We start from the raw sequence: 23,296 nt of genomic DNA, 5'->3' as shown, positions 1-23,296 counted from the left end.
TACCAAGAAAATACTTATTTTCAAAACTTTCACAATTTAAATTAATTGTCTATGCCTTAGGATACCGAGGTACTTTAAATTATTAATCCGCTGGGTTTCTTTCATTGACTCAGATCTATGGATCCCTGACATTTTCGATATTTCTATTTTGAAAATTTCCTATTGCTTCATTCTCGTAAAACAATATAAAACAAACAAATTTCCCTTTGACCGTCTTTTCTTGTTTTTTTCTTTAAATTAATATTTTTTCCATTTTGTGCGGCATCCACGAGGAAAATCTGACTGATAATAATTTTTTGCAACAACCACCCACAACCTCCACCAAAGATCCTTATAGTATGTACGCGTCTTGCCGTTTTCCGGCAAGTCGATGTGGCAGCTCAGTTTTATCCGTGAACACATCATTGCTGAACTGTGCGGTTCGTTGATTTTAATCTAGTTGATATCTCAGAAGAACGTAAACAAAGATCGAAAGCTTTGTTTCCTTTCAAATTTTGCCCTTAAGTTTCAAGTCTCCATAAATATGGCACAAAATATCGAATATTCATTTGAGGATATAAGGAAGCATAATGACAGGAATAGCACCTGGATAGTTATTAACGACGATATTTACGATGTGACCGACTTTTTAAACGAGGTAAGTTTTTGGAATAATTGTAATGTGGTGCTGGCCTGTATATATTGTTATCTGAAATGAAAGTGTTTATGTATTATTGCTTATATAAAATGTGGGCATTTTAAGATTCTGTCTGGAACTAAGTCATATAATTTTACAATATTCGTAACAATGTATCCCGTTGGGTTATTCAAAGCACCTCCATTGAATTCACTTATAATTTTAATAATATACTTTTTTTTTAACTAAAAAGTTAAAAATGTTTTTAGTAAAATATAATTAATATAGGAAATCTATTAGTATCTATTTTTTCTACGTACCCTTAAAGAAGATGGAAAGAATCGGTATATTAACATTAACAATTGAATAAATGGAATTTTTTGCCTTGCAGATTCAAATGCTTCACAAAGCTCTTTTTTAAGAAACAAATCATATTATTTAAATGGGATTTTTGAATTTCATCTTTTTTTTATCACTAATGCAAACATTAAAAAACCCCCATATTAGTTGCTTTAATAAAACAGTGTATATGTTGTGTTGATGAAATTTCTCATCTTGTTTTTAATATGTTATTTTGAATAAAAGTATATACCAAAAATGGTGGCCACAGAGGGTAACTTAGGGTAATTAAGTAAATTGGTCAAGAAAAAATTCTGAACAATATTTTCGAGTTTCTCCAAATTTTCTAACATTAAAATCTTTTTTGTGAAATTATCCTTGCTCTATCTCTGCAATGAAATTGGTGGGGTGTTCGAATATTTTCGGAAATGAATGTCAATAACTCCAAAGAGGATTAACGCATTTTAATATACTTAGAGTCGTTAGAAAGGAGATTCAGTCGTCCCATGACTGACGCAATTGCGATTTCGTAACTTGCCACCAGATGGCGTTTTCTCACATAATCACGAAAAAATACTCGTCTAAAAAAAACCATATGACTATATATGTATGACTTTTTTCCGTTATTAGATAGCCAAATAAGCGCCGAACAACCCACTGAAAACCTTATGTCAATATCCTTATTCTAACCTAATAAATGGATAAGTGAACTTAAAACTAGAAAAAAAAGAAGAGTTAGCAGCCAAGTTTTATTTTTATGCAACAAATAAAACAATATACTCACCATTTTCTGAAATTTGAGCAAATTTCATATGTGATAGAACATGTTACTGTGATTAGAATTATTTTAAATGCGTATTTTATTCCACTTGATTTCGAGTTACTATTTGTGCTTCTTGTGGATTCCTCCCGCATTGGTTGTTGATGAATTGAACTTGGGTTTTTCCGAGCTTAACTGAAACTCGTAAACTTTGACCTTTACAATCTGAATTATTTTTTTAACATGATATATAATATTATTGTCTGAGTTGTGGCATGATTGGTCTGGTAGGTAAAGTTTCATTCATTCAATAATTCTTAACTTTCCTTGTTAATAGAAAATCAGACCTCCCATTCAGTCCAAAAATCATCAGTTGTTTACAGTAACATCCACAGGCGCGACTATGTATGGTAACCCTAACGTGGCATTTTGGCTGTAGAATATTAAAGTAGGGTTTCCGTTTGTACTGTCTTTTATGTTAATAATGAAGTTGGACTGTTAGAGTTTTCTTCTCATCCAAAATTCTTAACTTTAAATACATATGTAAAGCTAATGCCGGTTCTGATATTATAAAAAAAGTACAAAATTATTTAAACTTTAAGCAAAAACATTCCTTTAAATATGTATATCATGTTAATAAGTAAAATATTTAGTAGTTAAGCACAAACAAAAACCACGGAATTAACCCCATCGCTATTTAGAATTCCATCATATTTAGAGGTAGCACTAGTTTGAATGGTAGCCCATTTAAATTCAGTTAAACATATTCAAAATTGCAAATTAAATTAGAACAAAAAATACTTTTTTCAAAACTTCTGGATTCTTCCTGCGTCGGTTTTTGCTGAGTCGAAATTAGTGACGTTTCTCCAATCATCCTGTTGGTTCTTCAGAGCTTGACTGAAACTGGCTCGTATTGTACTTATATATTGTTTGAGGGGGGCGGAGCTAAATGTGGGGCATAAACACCGTCTCGGATGACTGATTCCCAAATTGGTGGCAGGTATAGTCTGTTCATAGATATAGATATATAATATGCTTTTGAATGGCATGATCCAAGGGTGGTCATTAACATACAATGCAACAAGATTATTACCTAAAGTTTCGGAATTTAAATTGAGGTAAAATTGTGGTCCGTAATAGAAAATAATTTTATACCTACCTGTGTTTAATATTCTTTGGCTTGGTATACTACTTAGTTTAAGTTTATTAGTAATTATTCTTATTTCGTGTGTAATGCAGTGTGTATTGAATTGTGAGCGAATTTTGCAAAATATGTGCTAGTTTAGTGTATATCAGGAGATGCTCTCGCCCAAATGTAGAAAACACTATTCTATTGAGAGTAAGGAAGTTATAAACAATGTTTATTTGACTCTCATTGAACGTGGTGCCCGCAAGCAAGCATGTATAGAAGAAACGACCACATTGACGAAAATTCCAACATCAACTGTATGGAAAATTGTGAATAATCCCATTTCAGTGAGGAAAAAAAGAAGCGATGCTGACATTTTCTCCAGTGTAGTTGAAAGTGATCAAGGTATAATACGGCGTAAAATTTGCCAGTTATACAAAGCGTGCCTGCATTAGATATCTTAACTAGGAGGCGTGAAAAAGATGAAACCGGTGTTAAATGTGGCAGAACCACCTTATGGAAGTATATTCAACACATGGGTTTTAGATTTAAAAAAATTGACCAAAGGCAAGTTTTAATGGAATCTTTTAGAATTCTGAAATGGCGACTGGAATATCTAGAAAAAAATAGGATTTACAGAGCACAGCAAAGGCCAATAATTTACTTGGATGAAACCTGGTTCGACACTTATGATACCCCGGAAAAGGGTTGGGTTGACTCAACTGATAAGTGTAAAACAAACGCGCCATCAAAAAGAGGTAAAAGAATAACTATTTTGCATGCTAGCTCTAAAGATGGTTGGATTCCAAATGGACTTTTTCTGTCTGCGAAAAATATTAAAGATTCTTCTCTGGATTACCATGAAGATTTCTTTCTTCTTCAGCCATGAAGACAACACCGTTAATTTATTTCAAAGTTGGTTTAAAAACAAACTAGTTCGAAACATTCCTCCTAATAGCGTAATTGTAATGGACAATGCAAGTTATCACAGTAGACAGTTGACTAAAACCCCTTCCTCATGTGACACAAAAGCAACAACCCAAAACTACATGTATAATAACGACATTTATTTTCACGAAGATTATGCTAAAAAGCAATTAATTGAGGTTCTAAAAAGGTTGAACCTACAAAAGGAATACGTCTGTGATAATTATGCAAAAAAACTAGGGCATATAGTTTTAAGGCTTCCACTTATCACTTATCACTTATATTTAATCCCATTGAACATGCTTGGCACCAACTGAAATCTGCCATTCGTCGTAACAATGTTTTTCCCCGTGTTAACTCCAATGTCCTCAAACTTATAGCAACCGAAGTTTTTAACATCCCTCCACAAAGTTGGGCAAATTCTGTTAAACATATAGAAAAAGCAGAACAATCGTATATCCATATTGCAAATAATATAGAACAAATAATAATTAGAACAGGCGATGATAGCGATAGTGATACTGATATATTATGTGAATAATTTTAAGTAATTTAAGTAGGTAATAACAATAATTTATAATTTTATTTTAGATTTAAACATAATTACATAAATAAATAAATAAATATTGTTTAGTATCTTTCCTAACAAAACCCCACATAATTAAATTCTAAGCAAAGTATGGACCTGTTCGAGCATATTTCATTTTTACTGCTTGCCCGGATCTTTCCTTAATTCGTATCAGTTAGTCACTTTCTTATATCTATGAACAGACTTTAGAGACCTGAGTCGCGGTTAGGATTTGGGAATCAATCATCCGAGACTGTGTTTGTGCCCCTCATTTAAGTCCGCCCCCCTCAAACAATATATATATATATATATATATATATATATATATATATATATATATATATATATATATATATATATAAGCAAGTACAGAGTAAAACACGAACCAACAGGATGATTGGCGAAACGTCAGCAAGTTCAATTCATCAACATCCGACGCTGGCGGAATCCAGGAGATTTGTTATAATAACCATAACTGGATTCTTTGCCGGTGCGACAATTATTCCATCTAACTTTTTAATGATATAGTGAGGAGTTTTCTGCTAAAACAACAAGAAATATTCTGCACCTGAATGGTCTGTTTACTTTATTTAGGTAAAAAAATGCGATGACGGTGTACCCTTCACATGAGTTTAAATCCTTATCGGAGGGTAAGTCGGGAACAGATTTTACAAAATGAAAGTTTAAAAAGTGGCGAATATTATCTAGGGTTGTTGCGTTTACAGTTTTTTCCCAAAGGTATGACGAGTGCCTTTTTCCACTGATCCGTGAGAGTAGAATATTTTAAACAATAGTTTAAAACATGGGTGATGTGAGACAAAATATCGGGAATTCATGGCTACCTACTGCCTTTTTTGTAACAGTCTTAATTATCCGCAATACGCTAGTTTCAGTTACAGGGGTAAAAAGAAAAGTACATGGGTTTGAACTATTTTCTCTATTAGTATAATATGAGATTAAATCCTTATGTTTAGTTTATAAAAAGGAACTTGGTATCGACATTTGCGTTGTGACCTACGTGCCCTTCTTGACATCCGTTGATTTTTTAATGAATTTGTTATATATTTTAGCCGTTCATTGTATAATTTCCCCGTTGTTTTTTTTGACTCAAAACAAAAAAAATTGACCAGTCAGGGTGACAATTTGTGTTTTTTTTTGTCATCTAGGATCCCAGCAATAACTTTGCGATTTAACGGATGACAGATAACGCCATCTCAGTACCGAATATTCTAAATAAATTTTGATTACACGACTGCAAATAAATGGTTTCAACAAGGTCATGCAGGCGGCGCATTACGCTATAGTCGTAATCCTTGGTTACAAACATTTTTCGATAACTTAGTGTTAAGCAAATACTCGGGTGGAGAGGTTGGCTGCTTTTGCCGTGCGTGTTTCCACTTTCGTAAAATAAATTTTTCAAATATGTCGAAAGAGTTTACGGTGTCCCAAGTTCAGGAACACAACAGCAAAACCAGCGTTTGGATTATCATACACAACGACGTTTACGATGTGTCTAGTTTTTTAAACGAGGTAAGAGTTACGATATCAATGTGACTAATTCATAAATTTACGACGTATTAATGTGAACAAATTGGGTGATAGAAAAATTATTTATCTCGTAGCTCGGCATTGTAGCGATGCTACAACACATAGATTCCAGAAATTACTTTCGCGTTATCGATAGGTTTGTTCTCATGGCTCTAAGAAACAAGTTGCCGACAATCTCTGAATTTTTGCGGAGATTTCAGATTGGTTTTAAACCAAAAGGACGATGTTTTTACAGAATTTTTGAATTATTATCTGATAGACGCGTTCCCGGATCTTTTTCAAGTGTCCGGATCATGCGCATTCGACGGCGTTCTCGAATAGACGCGATAAAACGTTTTTTAACCTTTGTCGTGCATGTAATAAGAAAATGAGCGATTTAGTATCACAATATTTGAATTTTTCGACTCGGGCACCGATACAAGTTCGATGGCGCTTATCGGACACTCGAATTTGAGGAAAGAAGACCTTTGCATTATTAAATTGCGATAAAGAAATACGAATTGCACAGAAGTTATTGAGGAAAAAAAAAGTTAATGATAAATAAATAATAATAGGTTTATTGCATGGAAAACATTACAGCAAAAACAAAATAACATATTCGCGTGACAAACTTTCACAAATGCTTTTATTACTATTAATAATATTGTTATGTAAAACAGATACTCTTTAAACCTAATAGTATACCGGGTGCCCTAGTAAATATTGGGGAAACGGATGTTGCTAGAAATTTGAAGAAAAAAATTGAGTAAATCAGTCAAGAGAGAATGCTGGAAATTGTTTTTGATGTTCTGAAATGCCCACAAACGGGCTTAATTGTCATCGTGGTTTTTTCTGCAAAAAGTTCTTATATTAATTATACTTAAAGTGAACACCGTTTTAGACTAATTCAAATCTTTTTTGTTAGTTTGTTAGTTTAGCTTTTTTACACTAAAAAAAAAGTGGTTAATGGATTTTAATAAACTGGGATTGATTAAACTGACACCGGATGCCGTTTAGAATGTTTTAAGTCATTAGGTAGACAAACAAATGCCCAGCAACCTAGTGAACACCGCATTTTAAAAACTTTATTAATTACTATTAAATCGGAAACGATAAAACACTACAAAATTGTTTGAAAGGGAAATCAAAAGTTCAAAGTGCCTCTCGACATTTTTTATCAAGGAATTTAGCGGGCGGGTTTGGTAAATAATATATTTTATTCTACCCCAAAGGTAAACGTATAGGACAGTATAATCTGGAGATCTGACAAGCCAAGGAAACCAACTTCCCCTTACTATCCAGCGGTTTGGAAAAGTCTGGTATACAAAACTTCTAACTTGTTAAGAAGGACCGGTTTCTAATAAAATCGGAAAGTGGTTTCTTAAAAAATTTGACCATTAACTTTACCATTAAAGAAAATATCGATCACCCAAATACCACACCAGACGGTCAGCTCACGTATCCAATGAGGATTCACACTCCATTACTCAAAAAGTCGGTCTATAATATTCGAGATAAAAAAATGGTATCCTTATAATTGCAGTAGTCTAATCTCTTATCAAAATTAGTTTCTAAAAGATATATTTCAATTTAATAAGTGGTACTTTTAGAATTCGGTGTACCGATATTTTACTAATGTCCAATTACGACCTTCTTAAGCTTAAATGGGGGTTGATGTGGACATAGGCAACAACATTAATGACGTTTTCTTCATTTCTAACACCTCGATTCCTTCTAAACCCTGGGTTAGGATGAACTCGTTCTGTTTCGCGCAAACATTTAGTTAAATGACTAAATACCATTATACTAAAATGGGGATAATTTGCTTTCTTTACGCACTCAGCCACACATACCTTTTGATGAAAAACACAAATAAGACATTTTTAATGCGACAAACACAATCACAATAAGAAAACCCAATAAATAGACAAATAAAAATTCTATTTAAAACGTTAAATAATTAAGAGATTTTGACAGGCATCAAGTAACGATAGGGGCGTATAGCGTTTTGTCAGTCAGGTATATTCTCTCTTTCTTCTATAAACCCATATAACTTCATAAAAAAAACCTCTATAAAGCCGAGTTTTTAGAGAAGGTGATGCTACTTATATTAAGAACTACATTTCTGAAACCATAACGCATATATGCTCGCGCGAGCATTGAGATGCCTTAAACGTCTGCAGGATTCCAGTCGGAGTTCAATAAGCGGGATGATATCCCGGAATATATTGTCAACATATTTTTTCATCTCTGAATCAATACGTGAAAATTACTCAGTATTGGGATTGGACAAGAAAAGTGAAGATGATGTTCTTTATATAGATTTTGCTTGGCTGTTTGACAATGTTTCGCGTAATGTCCTGCAAAAATTATTTAACAATTTTGGCTTTCATAATATATTGGCTATATTTTTTAAATCATATTTGTATGTGAGACCACGGCGAATTGTCATAAGAGGGTTACTCCTATAACTATTGTTACATTGCTTTTTCTTTTTGTTTATTAATGTTTGTTTATATAATGTTTGGTGCTTAGTTTTAATAGAAAAAAAAAACAAGTAGAATTTGAACATAAAATTGGAGGAGCAGTGTTTGCCAGAGTTGTGAAAATGGTGGATCTTGTAACCTTTGATACTCAGTTATCTAAAGCATCAAGAGTGTAATGATTTATCATAAGAAATTGTAATGATTTTATTTTAATACGCCTGAAAACATTGTGTGGAGTCCTTGTTGTGAATCTCATACGTATAATATTGAAAAGGTTCAAAATTATTAATTAGTTCAAAATAGGTATTTGTATTACCGTGAAACTGGTGTGTACCAAATGCACTGACCATTTTAGAATGTGTTTGCAGAAATTTTTGTATACAAGTTATTAAGTAATGTGTTTAGTTCTCCCGAATTATTAAATGACATTAACATTCTTACTCCAGGGTATATAACATTAATTTTTCTGAATTTTTAATTAGCCAATACTCATACTAACTATTGTAGTAATTCACCAATTATTGTTATGTGAAATTGTGTAATCATATCAGTTCAAAGTGTGATTTACGGTATGTATCGGCAATAAGCTTAAATCTAAACTCTGAAATATCTGTAAATGGAAGTAATTCTGTTGAGTTTGTAAATGCAGCGGCCATTCAAGTATTCGTTTTTTGTCCAACAACCGAACAATGATATTACATTTCCTCAAAATGTTGTTTTTATATTCAAAATGTCTGTTTTGACGTGTTACTCAGAATAAATTGCACTGTAATTAAGCAAGTTGCGTCGTTTACGGCCTTACGTGCGTAATTACTGATAACTGTAAAATTGATATTGAATGACTGTTTATAACATGAGTTTTATCAATGTGACCAATTTTGAAATGGTCATTTCTTTTAATTTCTTTTATTATATTTATTTAAACCCCCTAGAGAGAAATTTTTAACAATTATTCGAATTAATTTTCAGTGCTTGATATGCACAGTAACGTTTGAAATTTTGCTTTAAGATAATGCAAACTTAAATACGAAAGTTTCAAATTTTTTTATTGACGTTAAATTTTTCTTTATTAAATAAATATAACCAAATAATAGCAGCTTAGTTTTATTAATTTGTTAGGAAATTTTAATATATTAAAAGCTTTTTTCCACTTCAAGCTTCATCTCAAAAATTGATTTCTTTTAAAATTCAGTTTCCATTTTTAGTATTTATGACGTTTAAATTTTTAATCATAATTTTTATTTGAGTTTTTTGTGACATTTCCTTGGTAAATTTCTGTAGGACTATGGTTTTATATTTATTTTATATTTTTATATAGATTTTATATATGAGATGACAGGAACAGTACAAAGTACTGTACAGTACAGTACAAAGTACTATATCTATGGGATCAAAAGATACATTACAAAAATAGTTCTAACCAACTAACCAAAAATTTCCCTTAAATGCTCCGACCAAGGGTGCGGAAAGTGTCGCGTTGATCAAACACCTTGGACACCCACGGTCGCGAGCCACTTCGGACATTTCGGGTACGTTAGCCATAGTTTAGAATACCTTGATAAATTATCAAAGCAGGCTAGTGACTAAAGTGATGTTTATCAAACTTCTTTAGGAATATTTAAATAATTTTTTGATTTTTTAGCAAAAAGTGGATAAGAATTTTATGTACACAGTATACAGAGTTTAGGTAGGTTACTGTTTAGGGTTTAGCCATAGTTTAGAATACCTTGATAAATTGCCAAATCAGACTAGCGACTAAAGTGGTGTTTATCAAACTTTTTTACTAATATTTAAATAATTTTGTTGTTTTTTTTTTGCAAAAAATGGATATGAATTTTATGTACATAGTATACAGGGTTTAGGTAGGGTAGGTTATGGTTTAGGGTTTAGCCATAGTTTAGAATACCTAGATAAATTTCCAAATCAGACTAGTGACTAACTTTTTTAGGAATATTGAAATATATTTCTTATTTTTTACCAAAAAATGGATAAGAATTTTATGTACGCAGTATGCAGGTTTAGGTTTAAAAGTTTATTGAGATGTAATTTAGAAACGCCTTTTAGTTTTTGGGGTTAAGGTAAGTGCCAAGTGTACTTCTTTTTAAAAATATTTTCAACATTTTTGTAGGTTCTTAATATTTGATCCTCGTATTTGACAAAATGTTAAAAAACAGACTTAAGTGCATGTTTTTGTTATTGCCGTTGTCTACTTTTATACAGGATGTCCAAAGTTTGGACATTCAAGTCGCTGAGCTCGTTTTTTTCTAATGTAACTGTAACTGTAAGTCATATCAAGACAAGGACTTATCTCTCTATCGAATTGCAATAAGGTAATCTCTACCTACTCGACTACCCATATTCGAAATATTTTTTTATGGTGTCGTATTTGTTCGACTGAACAAATTCACGTATTTGGCTATGGTGTTATCTGTGTTTGGAAAATAATGGTCACTTGTTTGAAAATTCTTTCAACGCCATAAATAACTAAAACCTTTTTTTGTGATTTAAAGAATGTGTCGTAACTCGTTGTATTTATAGTAAAAAATGCTATTTAGCTTTTTTTAGGGACCGTACGAAAAAAGAAAGTTGATGATGATTTCACCAAAACGAAGCGTCGTACTGAATGATTTAGCTGCTGCACCTTTCGGTGCAGCAGCTAAATCGTAAGCATCCTAACAGTCCCATGGAAGTAATACAAACGCCATACGTTTAGTGATACTGGCAAGTAGTTTAGTTTAAAGAATTGAATTTAATTAACAGTTTTAAATACTTAGAAAATTATTGTTCTTACCTAAACAAGTATCGATTGAAAAATTTGTAGGCTAGTTATGCGTGTGTGTTTATGAGGTATTGTTAAGGAAAAGTTGCGTGGGGAAATTGATTTCATTTCACAGTTCATTTAACATTGTATTAAAAAAATTATTGCGTCGAAATGTTTGCGATTTTGTTCCGTCGTTAAATTATCTCTTATAAGAACAGTAAGTAATGTAAAGCTGTTTTGGAGATAAAAATCAGCTTTCGGAATATTCGGCACAAGACATCAGTCATGAAAGTAAATATCTTTCAATATGCTGCTGTATTGTATTATGACCTTTCAATTAAGTCATCATTTACAAAGTGTTTACAAAATTATGCAAACCAAAAAATGAAAATTTTGACATTTAATGCAAATGTAACCGGTTTTTTGTCCCGTAGATTTATTTGACATGGATTAGGTAAGAGAGGTAATTATTTACTTTCGGTTAACCAAGCTAATTTTTAAGATGCAAAAACTACAATATATCAGTAGAGCGGGTACCAGGGATAGCACTTAAAATATGATTATACTCTGTAAACATATCGATTGAACTTTCGTGTACCAACTTTGTGAAATTTATGAAATGTGTAAATTTTTTATTTGTGGAATTCATTAATGAAATCACAAATAACAATTGGTAACTACTAGAGTTTTAAGCCTAAGTATTATAAAATTCAATGAACGTTATTGGTGATGTTTCATGATAATGATACACGGATGGAAAATTATTTCGGGATATCTTCCAGTGGTTTATTGAATTTCGATTGGAATTTAAGAAACTCAGTTATGATTGTTGAGGTTATAAAAAGCCGGGTTAGTAACAAGTAACAAGTATATCTCCAAAACTGCCAAACCTGGGACGATAAAATAGCTGGACGTTTTTGAATATACAGAATTCATTTTTTTAAATTTTTAATTCTGGTAACCTTTCACTGATGCACTTCTAAGGTTTTCTATAGTGGTAAATCTGACTACATTGCTGTTAGAATTTTTGAATTCTGCGTATCGAATTTTATCGTTTCAGCTTTCAAAATATTTAAGCGTTTCGGTGCTTTTTGCAAACCCGTTTTAATTTATATTTGCATAAAAAAACCGCCAATATTAATAACTTTCGAAATTCCTAACTAAATGTGTTGCCCCTTTCTATGAAGAAAATTGCTTACTTAAAGTTGAAAAGATAGAAAAAATTAGAAAATACAAATTTTCGAAAAAATTTATTAATTCAACACTAACATTGACAATACTTTTTTTCACCTATTAAAGAGCGATTAATCCCAAAATAATGTTTTCAAATCTGTACAATCAATCTTTTAGAATCTCGTGTTCGTTGTTAACCCTAATATATGTTTTGCATCAAAACTATTTATATTTTCCTTGCAAGCCGTTCAATATAGCTATAATATTACTTTTAGTAGCACAATAAAATAGTGGACGTTCTATTTAAAATTAACGCATAATAAACATTTTGCATAATTTTGTCAAAATATGTATTGCCACTGCAATATTTAAAGACAAAACAAAAGTAGCTCAATATGGGAGCTATAGCAAGATTGTCGATTTATAAGGAATTGCTGAAATAATTTCAAATTTACAACCTCCAGTAGCTCCTTATTCTGCACATCTTTCTGAAATTGAAAATGAATGATGCGTTTTTTTTGCCGAGAAGAGTGAGTGAGTGATTTTTTGTACCCTTTTTTACTTTTTTTCGGAGGTGCATTTATTCCAGTGCACCATCCTTCCATCAGGTATACTACTTGTCTGTCCGCTTGCTACTCTCTGTATTCCGGACAATTATCAAATGCATAATGCTACGAGTATGGAAAACGACTAAGATCACTAAGTTTTACAGTTCAGTAATGATTTATAACTCAGAGCATAGCTTTCATGTTCTTCTGAAAATATGATATTGATTGATATAATTCAATCTATGCCATTGACCATGAAATTACAACAAAGAACTTAATATCGTCCATTATAGATAAAATTATAAATAAAAAACAAATCCAGACAACAGTAAACTATTTATCCGAAACCTAATACAGAACACGAACAATTTAAAACAATTACATACATAGGAGAACCCATTGAAAAGGTTTCAAAGCATTTGTCAAAATGTGGTTTAAAAATAGCTTTCAGGACTAACAACACAATAGGAAAATTTTTAAAAACAATAAAACGAAATGTTCAAAATCTCAAAAATCAATTGAATTGAATTGAAATGCGGATCTTGTCCTAAAATTTATATTGGACCCACAGGTAGATCTTTCAAGAAACGTATTAACGAACATAAAAGCGCGTTTAAAAACAATATTTAAACACAGAAAAACATATTTTTGACGATAATTTTGATATTTTACATACAGAAAAGAAACGGTGTTGTGGAAACATTTGTCATGTGAAAATATATAATTTCGTGAAAATCTGAACTTTTAGTTCTTATTTATTTTTTCAAATGGATTATCATCAATTAAATCAATCAATTAATTTGCAATTAAACTTGGCCGTTTTTTTTTAATTCTCTATTTTTCAGTCCCGCCATTCCTCTTTCTCCATGTTAAAAATTGTTTTTTCACTAACGTCACAAGTTTTGAAGCGCCACTCACAGCTGCACTTAAATATCAAATTTTTCGCACTCCCTTGGAGCACTGGTAATTTCAAATTTGGGGATATTTTAAGCCATTTTGACAGGCTTGCTCAGTTCAGTCATTAACATCTCATTAAATCTGAAACTATACGATTCTCGGCAAGTCCGTGCCGCTTTTCCTATTTAAAATGCTTGCTACAAACAATGTATTCTCAGTGTGAAATTTCCCATTCAATTCTGTGTTATAGTGGTATAGATTCCATAGAATTGACTAATAAGGACCCAAAACGTAGCGAATTAATTCATTCTTGAATCGAGTTAATTCATTGCCAAGTTTAATTTTGGTGTCATTAAAACGAACACGTTTTAGTTAGAACTTGCGTGATAGGAAATTCGGTTAAAAATATCTTAAAAATCCTTTGAAATGTTAAATAGTTTCTTTTTAACGAGGTGTTTACTGTAAAAGTGGTAGGAACGTTATGCGTTATGCCACATATATTCCCAAAGGGACCGACTTATTTCCTTTATGTGGATGAATTTAAATCACAGGATGCGATTCGACCTTGAAGACGAGTTACGTTATTCCGTAAATATAGCCAATAGTATTTTAGGATTCTGATAACGTCAATGTTTCTCAACTGGCCTTTGACCCTGTTACTTATTTTGTCATGCTCAAAATTTAAAACGCGATATGGGATCAGATATGAGATGTGCGTGTATTTTAAAATCTGATTAGTAGATTAGAGTAGTAATTTGAACCTCTTTCCAAATAGTTGATTGAGAAATGAATAGAAAAGAACCGAACATGTTTTCTTAACATGTAAAATACACACTAAATTTCCCATTTATTACAAAGTTATTGTAATTTTAATGAACAAATATGCGTTATACCATAAACCTAAGAATAATGTGCAAGCAATATAATAATAATTCTATTGTTTATTTTCTAAAAATCAATACTACAATAGTTCAATATACAGCACCGGAAATGAAAGATAAACGATAAAGATCACTAGATATCAAAAAATGGCGGATGCAATGTAAAATAACTCATGCAATCAGAATTCAGAGACGACGGGGATGGTGCGAGGTGCAGATATAAATTTGAAGCTCTCTATTTGAGGTATTTCAAATCAAGTCAAGCTGTCGAATAGTCGTAATTATCCATTGTTTTGTTTTGTAATAAATGGTTTTAAATTTTGATATTCTTGTACCTATACTGGTAGCATGTTGTGCAGTCTGGGTGCATAAAATTAATAAGAACATTCTGCGTGTGTTTTTTGAATAGCAGTGGGATACACCATTTTTGGAGAGTCTTAAGATTTTTAACATGATTTCGGAAACTTCACCCTATCTCCTCAGGATGTCGTAAGATATACTTAGTTTGTAATTAATTTGTAAGTTTCTTAGGATGTCGTAAGATATACTCAGTTTGTAATTAATTTGTAAGTTTCTTAAGTAGTCTAAAATTGTGACAGTAAACCTCTGTTTTGTCTGTCTGTCGATTCAGTTTTGGAATAATCAAGGTTTGAGTTTTCTCCGTATTTAGGAGAACTCTATTTGGTGTGAACCGCATCCTAGAATCTATATAACCTAAATAATAATCATTTATAAATCTACTGAATAAAAAGGGCCCCAAAATGGAGCCTTGGGGGACCCCAGTGTTCACCGATCTTACCTCAGGAAGCTCTCCATTGAGTTCAACATATTGGGTGTGAATAGTGAGGTACGATTCAGTTAATTTTAGTGTTACTCATCGTATACCATACCGAAAAAATTTGTTTCAACCTCAAGATGTGAAGAACGCAGTCGAAAACCTTAGAGAATTCGCAGAGCGCTCTCCCCCTTTGAGGGCGCTGACAACTTCCCCCATAGCCTTAGGAGGAGCATACACAGAACCGAAATTGGGATGTTATATTGTCCAAAAAATTGTGTTTTAAAATGCGCTCCATTATCTTGACAAAAATTGGAACTATCCTAATATGTAGATAATTTTTTATGCAATACAAAGGATTTATTTGTGATCACTGTTAAAAATTTCACAATTATATCAATAGTATTTTGAAGTATTCTACGATGTAATAGTTCATTACGGAGGAGTTATTGCTCTTTGGAATAACTCATGAGATTTATTCTTTAAACACTGGATTCAAAAAAATGTTTTTGTCGCAAATAGCACATCGCAAAATGGAAAAAAAAATTAACTCATCCGACGCGAGTGTGGGTTCTTAAAGCGAAAAATGAATTTTTCCCAAAGATATTAGAAAATACCATTCTCAAGAAATTTGCACAAAAAAGAATCTAAATGGAATTTCAGTCTGTTATGCATATTAATAACGCATGTAAAGTTTTGAATTGTCTGTCTTGTCTTTTGAATGGATATCAAGACATGGGCCATAGGCAATATCAGCGTAATTAGTGACTGACTGAGTATATTTTTTTGTATTAGAAATATCAGAACTTATTCCGAAGTTTATATTCTGATACAGCGACGCTATATAGAGAGAGATAAGGAAGGGGATAGATTTAATTATGTTATATATCAAAACCCCGGTTATGGTTTAAACTTTCATAATTTATCAAGGCTGGCTTTTTGTGTTAAACGAGGCAAACGTTCGTTATTCTTTTTTTTTTTACTTTAATTACGTCGCTGCTAGACGGTGCACTGGCGTAGCAAGCCCGGGTTCTATAGTAACTACTCGCGATAAAAAGTCTATTAGTTTGAATTACTGTTTTATCATTTTTAGAAATGCCTCTAGTCCTATTTATAATTTGAAATTAGAAAAGCACCATTGTTTTTTAACGAAAATGGATATGTTTTTACTGGAAAGTTATCAATAAGTTCTTTTAATTATGGATACATTGTTCTAATTACTCTAGCATAACAATTCGTAGTTTATTAAAAACCACACCCCACATTTTGATTTGATTTGATTGATTTTGTAATGCAATTTTGTGAATAAACTGAACGTTCTCTTATTACTCTCCAATAAAAAATTGGTCGTTAAGGAGGGATGGTCGCTTAATAGAAAAACACAGAAATTACAGCAAGCGCTGCCATTTTGCATTAACATTTGTTGTTTGTTCATAATTTTAATTGAAACTTACTAAAAATAACTTATACTAAATTCTCTCGATATATACATAATATTAAAATTTCTTTTTATTCTTCAACCTTGCATATGTATATAATGATTGAGTTGTTCTTGAGTTGAGGTTGACCAATAACAGCAAAATGCTTTAAATTTTTATCGTAATCAAGAATCTAAAATACATACATATATTATATAAATTAAATATTTTATAATAAAATATTTGCATACCTTAGTAAATAACCGACACGATAATTTTGTGCCTGACAACACTATTATTACAAGAAAGTGGATTTCATTTTTAATTTACAATTTACGGCATTTATTTCCTTTTTAATATAAATCATTTCAGTTTTTCTCAATTTTTAATAAAAATTATCTTTTTCTAAAAGTTGGATTGTCATTCCAGTATATTTTTTGGGCAATTTAAACAACGTATTGAATATATAACGTTTGATTTGTGTTTACCTGCAATTTTTGGTTTTAATGGAGTAAAAATAGATTTTATTGATTTGCATAATTTGTGGTAAACTGCGGTATTATGTTTGGAAAGAACATGTTTAATTTTTTAGATAAATTATTTCTTATGGTATTCCATATTTTATTTTTATTATAAAAAAAAACATGTCATTGTCATACTTTCGATTTATCACTTAAGTTTTTAAAATGTTACGTAAATTTTTTAATATTTTTATTTTGTCGGTTTTGAATTACGAAACAAAAAAGTATTATTATTTTTTAATCGAATGTTTGGTGCAAAAATGTTCCAATATAAATAGAAAAACATATATACAATATTAATTTTTGGTTAGTGGACGTATGGTGTTTGCCAAATGCTGTAATGAAAAATTCTAAATGATATTGCGAAAGCACCGTTGAGGCTCTTGGTACCTCTCTTTTTTCTCCACTTAGCCGCACAGCTTTACCATTTCACGTTACGATTATTTTCTTCTTTTTTTTCTGCTGCCAGCAGAGCCTCTTTCTCGCCAAAACATATAACATTAAAAAGACACGTCACTGCTGTATATCTAGAAAATATCATTTCATCTCACAGTGCGTTGGTTTACAGCAAGATGAAAGAAATTTGAAATGTTTAAGTTTGAAGTTATCTTACTAGTTATTTATTCTCTGCGATGTCATGCTTATAAAATTGACGCAAGATTTGAATTTGATGCCGTTTTGGTAGTAAATTGTTACTAATCAAAAAAGAAAACAGTTTGACGGATGATTGTTTAGGGATGGTATAAATGGATACACGATAGAACATGTTTTCATTGTTAAACAATATTTCGAAAATTTTATAGAAAATATGGTATCACTGGTGATGCTAAACACACTGATCATTCAAAAATGGAAATGTCAATACTGCATCAGTGCGTAAGAGTTTGTGAAAGTCTAGGGACATTAATTCGGCACCGTGAATAAGAATTGGCAATTTCAAGAAGATCTCTACAGCGTATATTCACTGAACATCTCAGTCTCCATGCTTAGAGAGTTTAATTGACACAAGAATTGAAGCGTAATGACCACACAGCGAAGAAAGTTCGTTGAATGGATTGATGAGCATCAAAATCATTTTTAGCGACGAAGAGCATTTCCACATTTCCACTTTGTGATTATTGAAAAACAAATGCATCCGCAACGTGTCACCGTTTGTGTGGATTTTGGGCTGGAGGCAACATTGGACCATGCTTTCTGGAAAATTAAAACTATCCAAGTAATTAATATGTGATTGCCATGTCTGCTTACATATATGGTTTCAACGCGATGGTATCATATGAGACATTTCCTGGTCGTGTACTTTCCCGTTGCGATTATAAAAATTGACCCCCGGGATCTGACATCGTTCGATTTCTTTTTATGGGGTTATTTGAAATCATAAATCTATGCCATCAATTCCTCAACCACGCATGCATTGAAGCAGGAAATTCAACACTGCATAAGCGATATTTTCCACAAAAGAGTTAATAGCAAAGCCCTGGAGGCCATTTGCCGATGTGTTGTTATACACAACCCTATCCCGTGTACTCTACGATTCAATAAAAAAAATTATAATTTAAAGAAAAAACTGTGTTTTTTATTTAATTCAAATCTTGCGTTATAACCCTTCAAATATTGTTGCAACACCATCTACTGAATTGAATAAGCTCTAGTACAGATTAACGATTATTTGGAGTGGCCTTTTCTATTTACTACTGGGACTGTAAATTTTACAAATAAAAAATTAGATTTAGTGAATTTAATTATTTCACATATTTACCGTTACCTATTGTACAAAGTTTATTCATTGAAAGATATCAATTATTTTCCGATATTTTACTGAAATACTAATTAACAATAGGCGACTTGAAATCTGAGAATAATTTATACGTTAACTAACCTTTAGAATGACGGAATGAACTTGAAACAACTTATTCGCATATTTCAACATATCTCGACAAGTATATTATTTCAAGCTATATGTCTATTAATAAGCAGTAAATCGAAGGTTTAAAACGCATTGCATCTTGATTACGGGTTCTCAAACTCTTGTTTTAATTTTCTCTAAAACTGTTACCATAATTTTTACTCTACCTAATTAATAATAACTGTAATTTTTAAATTATTCCAGAAACTACTAATTTTGCTAACGACATAATTAAATAGTTTATGGCGTCATAACCGTTCTTCTAATTATTTGCAATAACCTAGTTTGCAACGGTTATGTGAAGATACTCGTACTTTCAAGTTTATATACCGATATTTATTTTATTGATATATTAAATGAGACACCCCGTATATTATTAGATATCTCGTTCCGCCATCTATTTCCGATTAGTTTTGTACATTACCTTTCTATGGAATGATGTAATTTTTGGATATTTTTGTTTAATTGTTCAGTGTATGTCAACTGACGTAGACAAAATTAAAAAAAAATCGTGGTCGTGTTTTTATAACAGTTAATGTCGGTTTGGGTTTTGTGTTTTTCAGAATATATTCATCAAAACTGACATTGATTTTTAACTTTTGCAAATGCCGCAAAGATATATTTAGCTAATATTTGTGAATATCTTGACCTTGAATATCTCTTTATATGTTTAGATTAGGGATCATTGCTAAAATATAAATATGAAATGCGTTATTTGAAATCAGCGTGACGTAATTTCAGAAACAAAAAGAAATTTCAAAACTATATTTATTAGTGGTTTACATCGCAATCTAAAATTGCACTAGACAATGCACCGGGTATTCACTTTGCGCTTAATTCTTTTCAACTTATTTAAATCTAAACAGCACTAACTTATATCCAGATGACATTATAGTTAGTTCTTGTTTCTGAACCATCAAGCATCATCTCAAATATCTGAAAATACCAATACCTGGGTTTCACTTTGTCTGATTTTGAAATGAATTTATTTTGTTTTGAGTTTCCACAATTTTTTGAGTGAATTTTTTTGTTGTTTTAGCATCCAGGTGGAGAAGAAGTTCTGTTGGAACAAGCAGGCAAGGACGCTAGTGAAAACTTCGAAGACGTCGGCCATTCCAGCGATGCCCGCGAATTGATGGTAAAATATAAAATTGGTACCCTGGTAGCTTCCGAACGCAAACCGGAAATACGGAAGAAGGCAGATCCGGCTTCTTGGGGCGAAAATACTGATTCCTCACAAAGGTTGGTTTAAGTTGATTTAATGTTTGTTTCGTAGTGCCTTCCGCCTAGATCAATTTGTAGTTGAGTAGATTTCCTCGGTACTTTTTGCAACATATAGATGTGCTAAAAGGGCAGATGATTTTATTAGTCTTTTACTTATTTTCTATCCTTTTGTTATCAAGGATATGTCTATAATATCTTAAAAAAAAACGATATTGCTGAACTGTCTTTAGAAGTTATACATTTGTTAGATTTATTTAATCATGGAAGAGTTATATTCAGTTAATATTGTTTTTTTTTAATAAAATATTAAATAAATTGGTTAAGGCTTTCGCGGCCCGTTGATAAGCTATTATCTTCATTCGGGTTTAAAGCCGTCGTCGATTGGAATTACTTCCTAACGTTTCGCTAGCACGAGTGGCGAGCTTCTTTAGAGGTCAGTCTACGTCCAACATCGGAGATGGAAGGACCTTTGAAGAAGCTCGCCACTCGTGCTAGCGAAACGTTAGGAAGTAATTCCATTCGACGACGGCCTTTAAACCCGAATGAAGATAATAAAATATTTTGCATTACCCCGAGATAAATTTATTATCATCCTGAAAAATTTTTTGGTGTTTCAAATTTATCATTTATCTTCAAATCGATATATTTAAGGGTTTGTTTTTCAACGAATTTGAATACACATATAGGACGTAGCAGAAAAAATTTTCAAAATATACTCATCGAAAGGTGCATATTTTATTGTATGAAAAATTGTGGACATTAATGCTATTTTAGATAAAGCCATAACTATTTCTTCATAATTAAACTCGTTCTTCGGAAATCCTATATTTTTTTAGCTATAATATAGACTTAATTGAATAAATATTAATGAAACAAAAAAAATCTTAAGTTTTTTATCTACACGCTATTTTTCGCTTTTTCTTTAAGACAGTGTTGTATTTTTAACTAGTTTATTGAGTCAGGAAACAATTTGACAATAATTTTATTTACATATTGGCATAAGCCGTTTTTTGACTTTGTTGTTGCGTCTTTTTGCTATACAAAATGGAACCTTCTATTTCATCTGTTGAGAAATGCGATATGCTAAAATGTTAATGCCATAGTAACGCTGTTGAAGCTGGGCGTTTATATTTAAATAAGTACCCAGAGCGAAGACAACTGAGTACCCACCACACGAGAATATCTTCAAATCTAGAAAAAGTAAATAATAATAGTTACCTGTAACTTAAAATCCGCAAACACCTCTTAGAAAAGTGACCATTCAACTAGAAAAATTTCAGCAGTTCAAATTTAAAATTTTGCGAATGGTATACTAGGAAGTTTCATAAGATTATTTGGTCGGACGAGCGTGTGGTAACAAATAATTGAATTTTTATTTTTTATTGGGAAAGAGATCTCCGAGGACACTTTTGGAACACATTTAATAAGCTCTTTTTCTAATAATGTTTCTCATAACTCTGAGCGTTACCGCAACGTCCTGCAAAAATTATTTTTACCATCGGCTTTTTGAGACTGATTTTCGACTGAGAAAACTAGTTCCTTGAAGCCTTTTAAAACATAACCACTGATATGTTAACAAATGTTTTAACTTCTTCAGTTACAAGATGTTATCTGTGGCTGTAAAATAATGGTCGCTTATTTGAACGTTTTTTACAATTTAATTTTCCCTTGTAGTAAATTCGTTACCAATAATTTATTTAATGCATTAACGTGTAAACTACCTACCCATTTAGCTATAATTTAATCTTTTCCCCCCTTTTTTAGTTTTCTCGCTAGCGCATTATTAATTAATTGTTAAAAATTTTACAACTTTTTTCTAATTTAATTATCTTCGAATCTCTCATGCTTTCCAATATACCCATGATAGACATCCTTATCTTGGGCACACTGCATAAGTATAGCCTAGAGAAAGTCCTTTTTAACTACTCCAAGTTTTTTAAAAATGCGTTAAGCTTCTTGGGACATATGGGCATTTAAGGAAATATTCCCACCCTTACCACGTTCCTTGCTGAAATCGGGCGTAAAACCTTAAACTGAAAATATTTGAATTTGACTCATCTCTAAAATTACTGTGACTATGAATTAAATAGAATTTTTTTTAGAAACCGTGTTTTAAAATCCAAGATAGCAATGACGCAATCTGGAGGTCATTTCAGAAACTCGAAAAAGTATTTCCAGCGTTTTTATTTTCCCAGTTTACATAATAATTTTTGTTTAAAATTTCTCGGAACATCCGTTTTCCTAATACCCTACTTTCTCGCCCTTACCCCTGTATATTTCCATGCTTTTGAAAGTAATCGTCATTTACCACGATTTTTTATTTGCCTATTAAAAAATACCATCTATCAAAATTACATGGTCTTGAACGTCGGTGTAAATTGAGCCTTACCTGAAGAAAATCCCTAGTATTTGCTATATTTTTTCGTCTTAAATAAGACCACAGCGTGCCGTGTGATGATAATTTTGAAAATATTATGAAATGCTTGGTTATTGATGATTTTGGCAGGCTCAGTTAATATGTTTTTTTTTGTGTTTCAGCTCATTTAAATCATGGATTTTACCGATCGCCTTAGGATTGTTAGCAACTGTGGTATATCGCGTCTATTTTATGTCATAGATACATTACAAATTTAAGGTTCTAGGGACTAACTAACATAAGCATCAAGTTAAAATATTTCTAAATGGTTCTTTTCAGCTCTATTAGTATAAATGTTATGTTAGTACTACTGTTAAATGCGTCTGTACGAGTTAGGAAAATAAAATTCCAACTTTAGAATAATGTGTTTTTATTTCTGTGTTTGTTCAGTCATTCCTTATAAAATATATACTTGTCATTGTTC

At 31.7% G+C, this 23,296-nt stretch overlaps 1 protein-coding gene across 2 annotated transcripts; it reads left to right on the top strand.

Moving 5' to 3' along the window:
- Positions 1-391: 391 nt before the first annotated feature.
- Positions 392-23,235, top strand: LOC132701562 (cytochrome b5). Of its 2 annotated transcripts, none has more exons than XM_060669607.1 (3): positions 392-637; positions 20,272-20,474; positions 22,995-23,235. In XM_060669607.1, the coding sequence occupies exons 1-3, from the start codon at positions 524-526 to the stop codon at positions 23,071-23,073; spliced, it is 396 nt and encodes a 131-aa protein (XP_060525590.1). In that variant the 5' UTR covers positions 392-523; the 3' UTR covers positions 23,074-23,235. The 2 variants fall into 2 exon arrangements, with proteins under 2 accessions (XP_060525590.1, XP_060525591.1); XM_060669608.1 differs by lacking the exon at positions 392-637 and adding an exon at positions 5,659-5,869.
- The last annotated feature ends 61 nt before the right edge of the window (positions 23,236-23,296 follow it).

This window comes from Cylas formicarius, unplaced genomic scaffold (genome assembly GCF_029955315.1).
Source record: "Cylas formicarius isolate icCylForm1 unplaced genomic scaffold, icCylForm1.1 PGA_scaffold_4__25_contigs__length_36172078, whole genome shotgun sequence".
In the NCBI taxonomy this organism is placed as follows: domain Eukaryota; kingdom Metazoa; phylum Arthropoda; class Insecta; order Coleoptera; family Brentidae; genus Cylas; species Cylas formicarius.
Note: the sequence above shows the minus strand (reverse complement) of the source record. Positions and strands in the feature narration are given on the sequence as shown.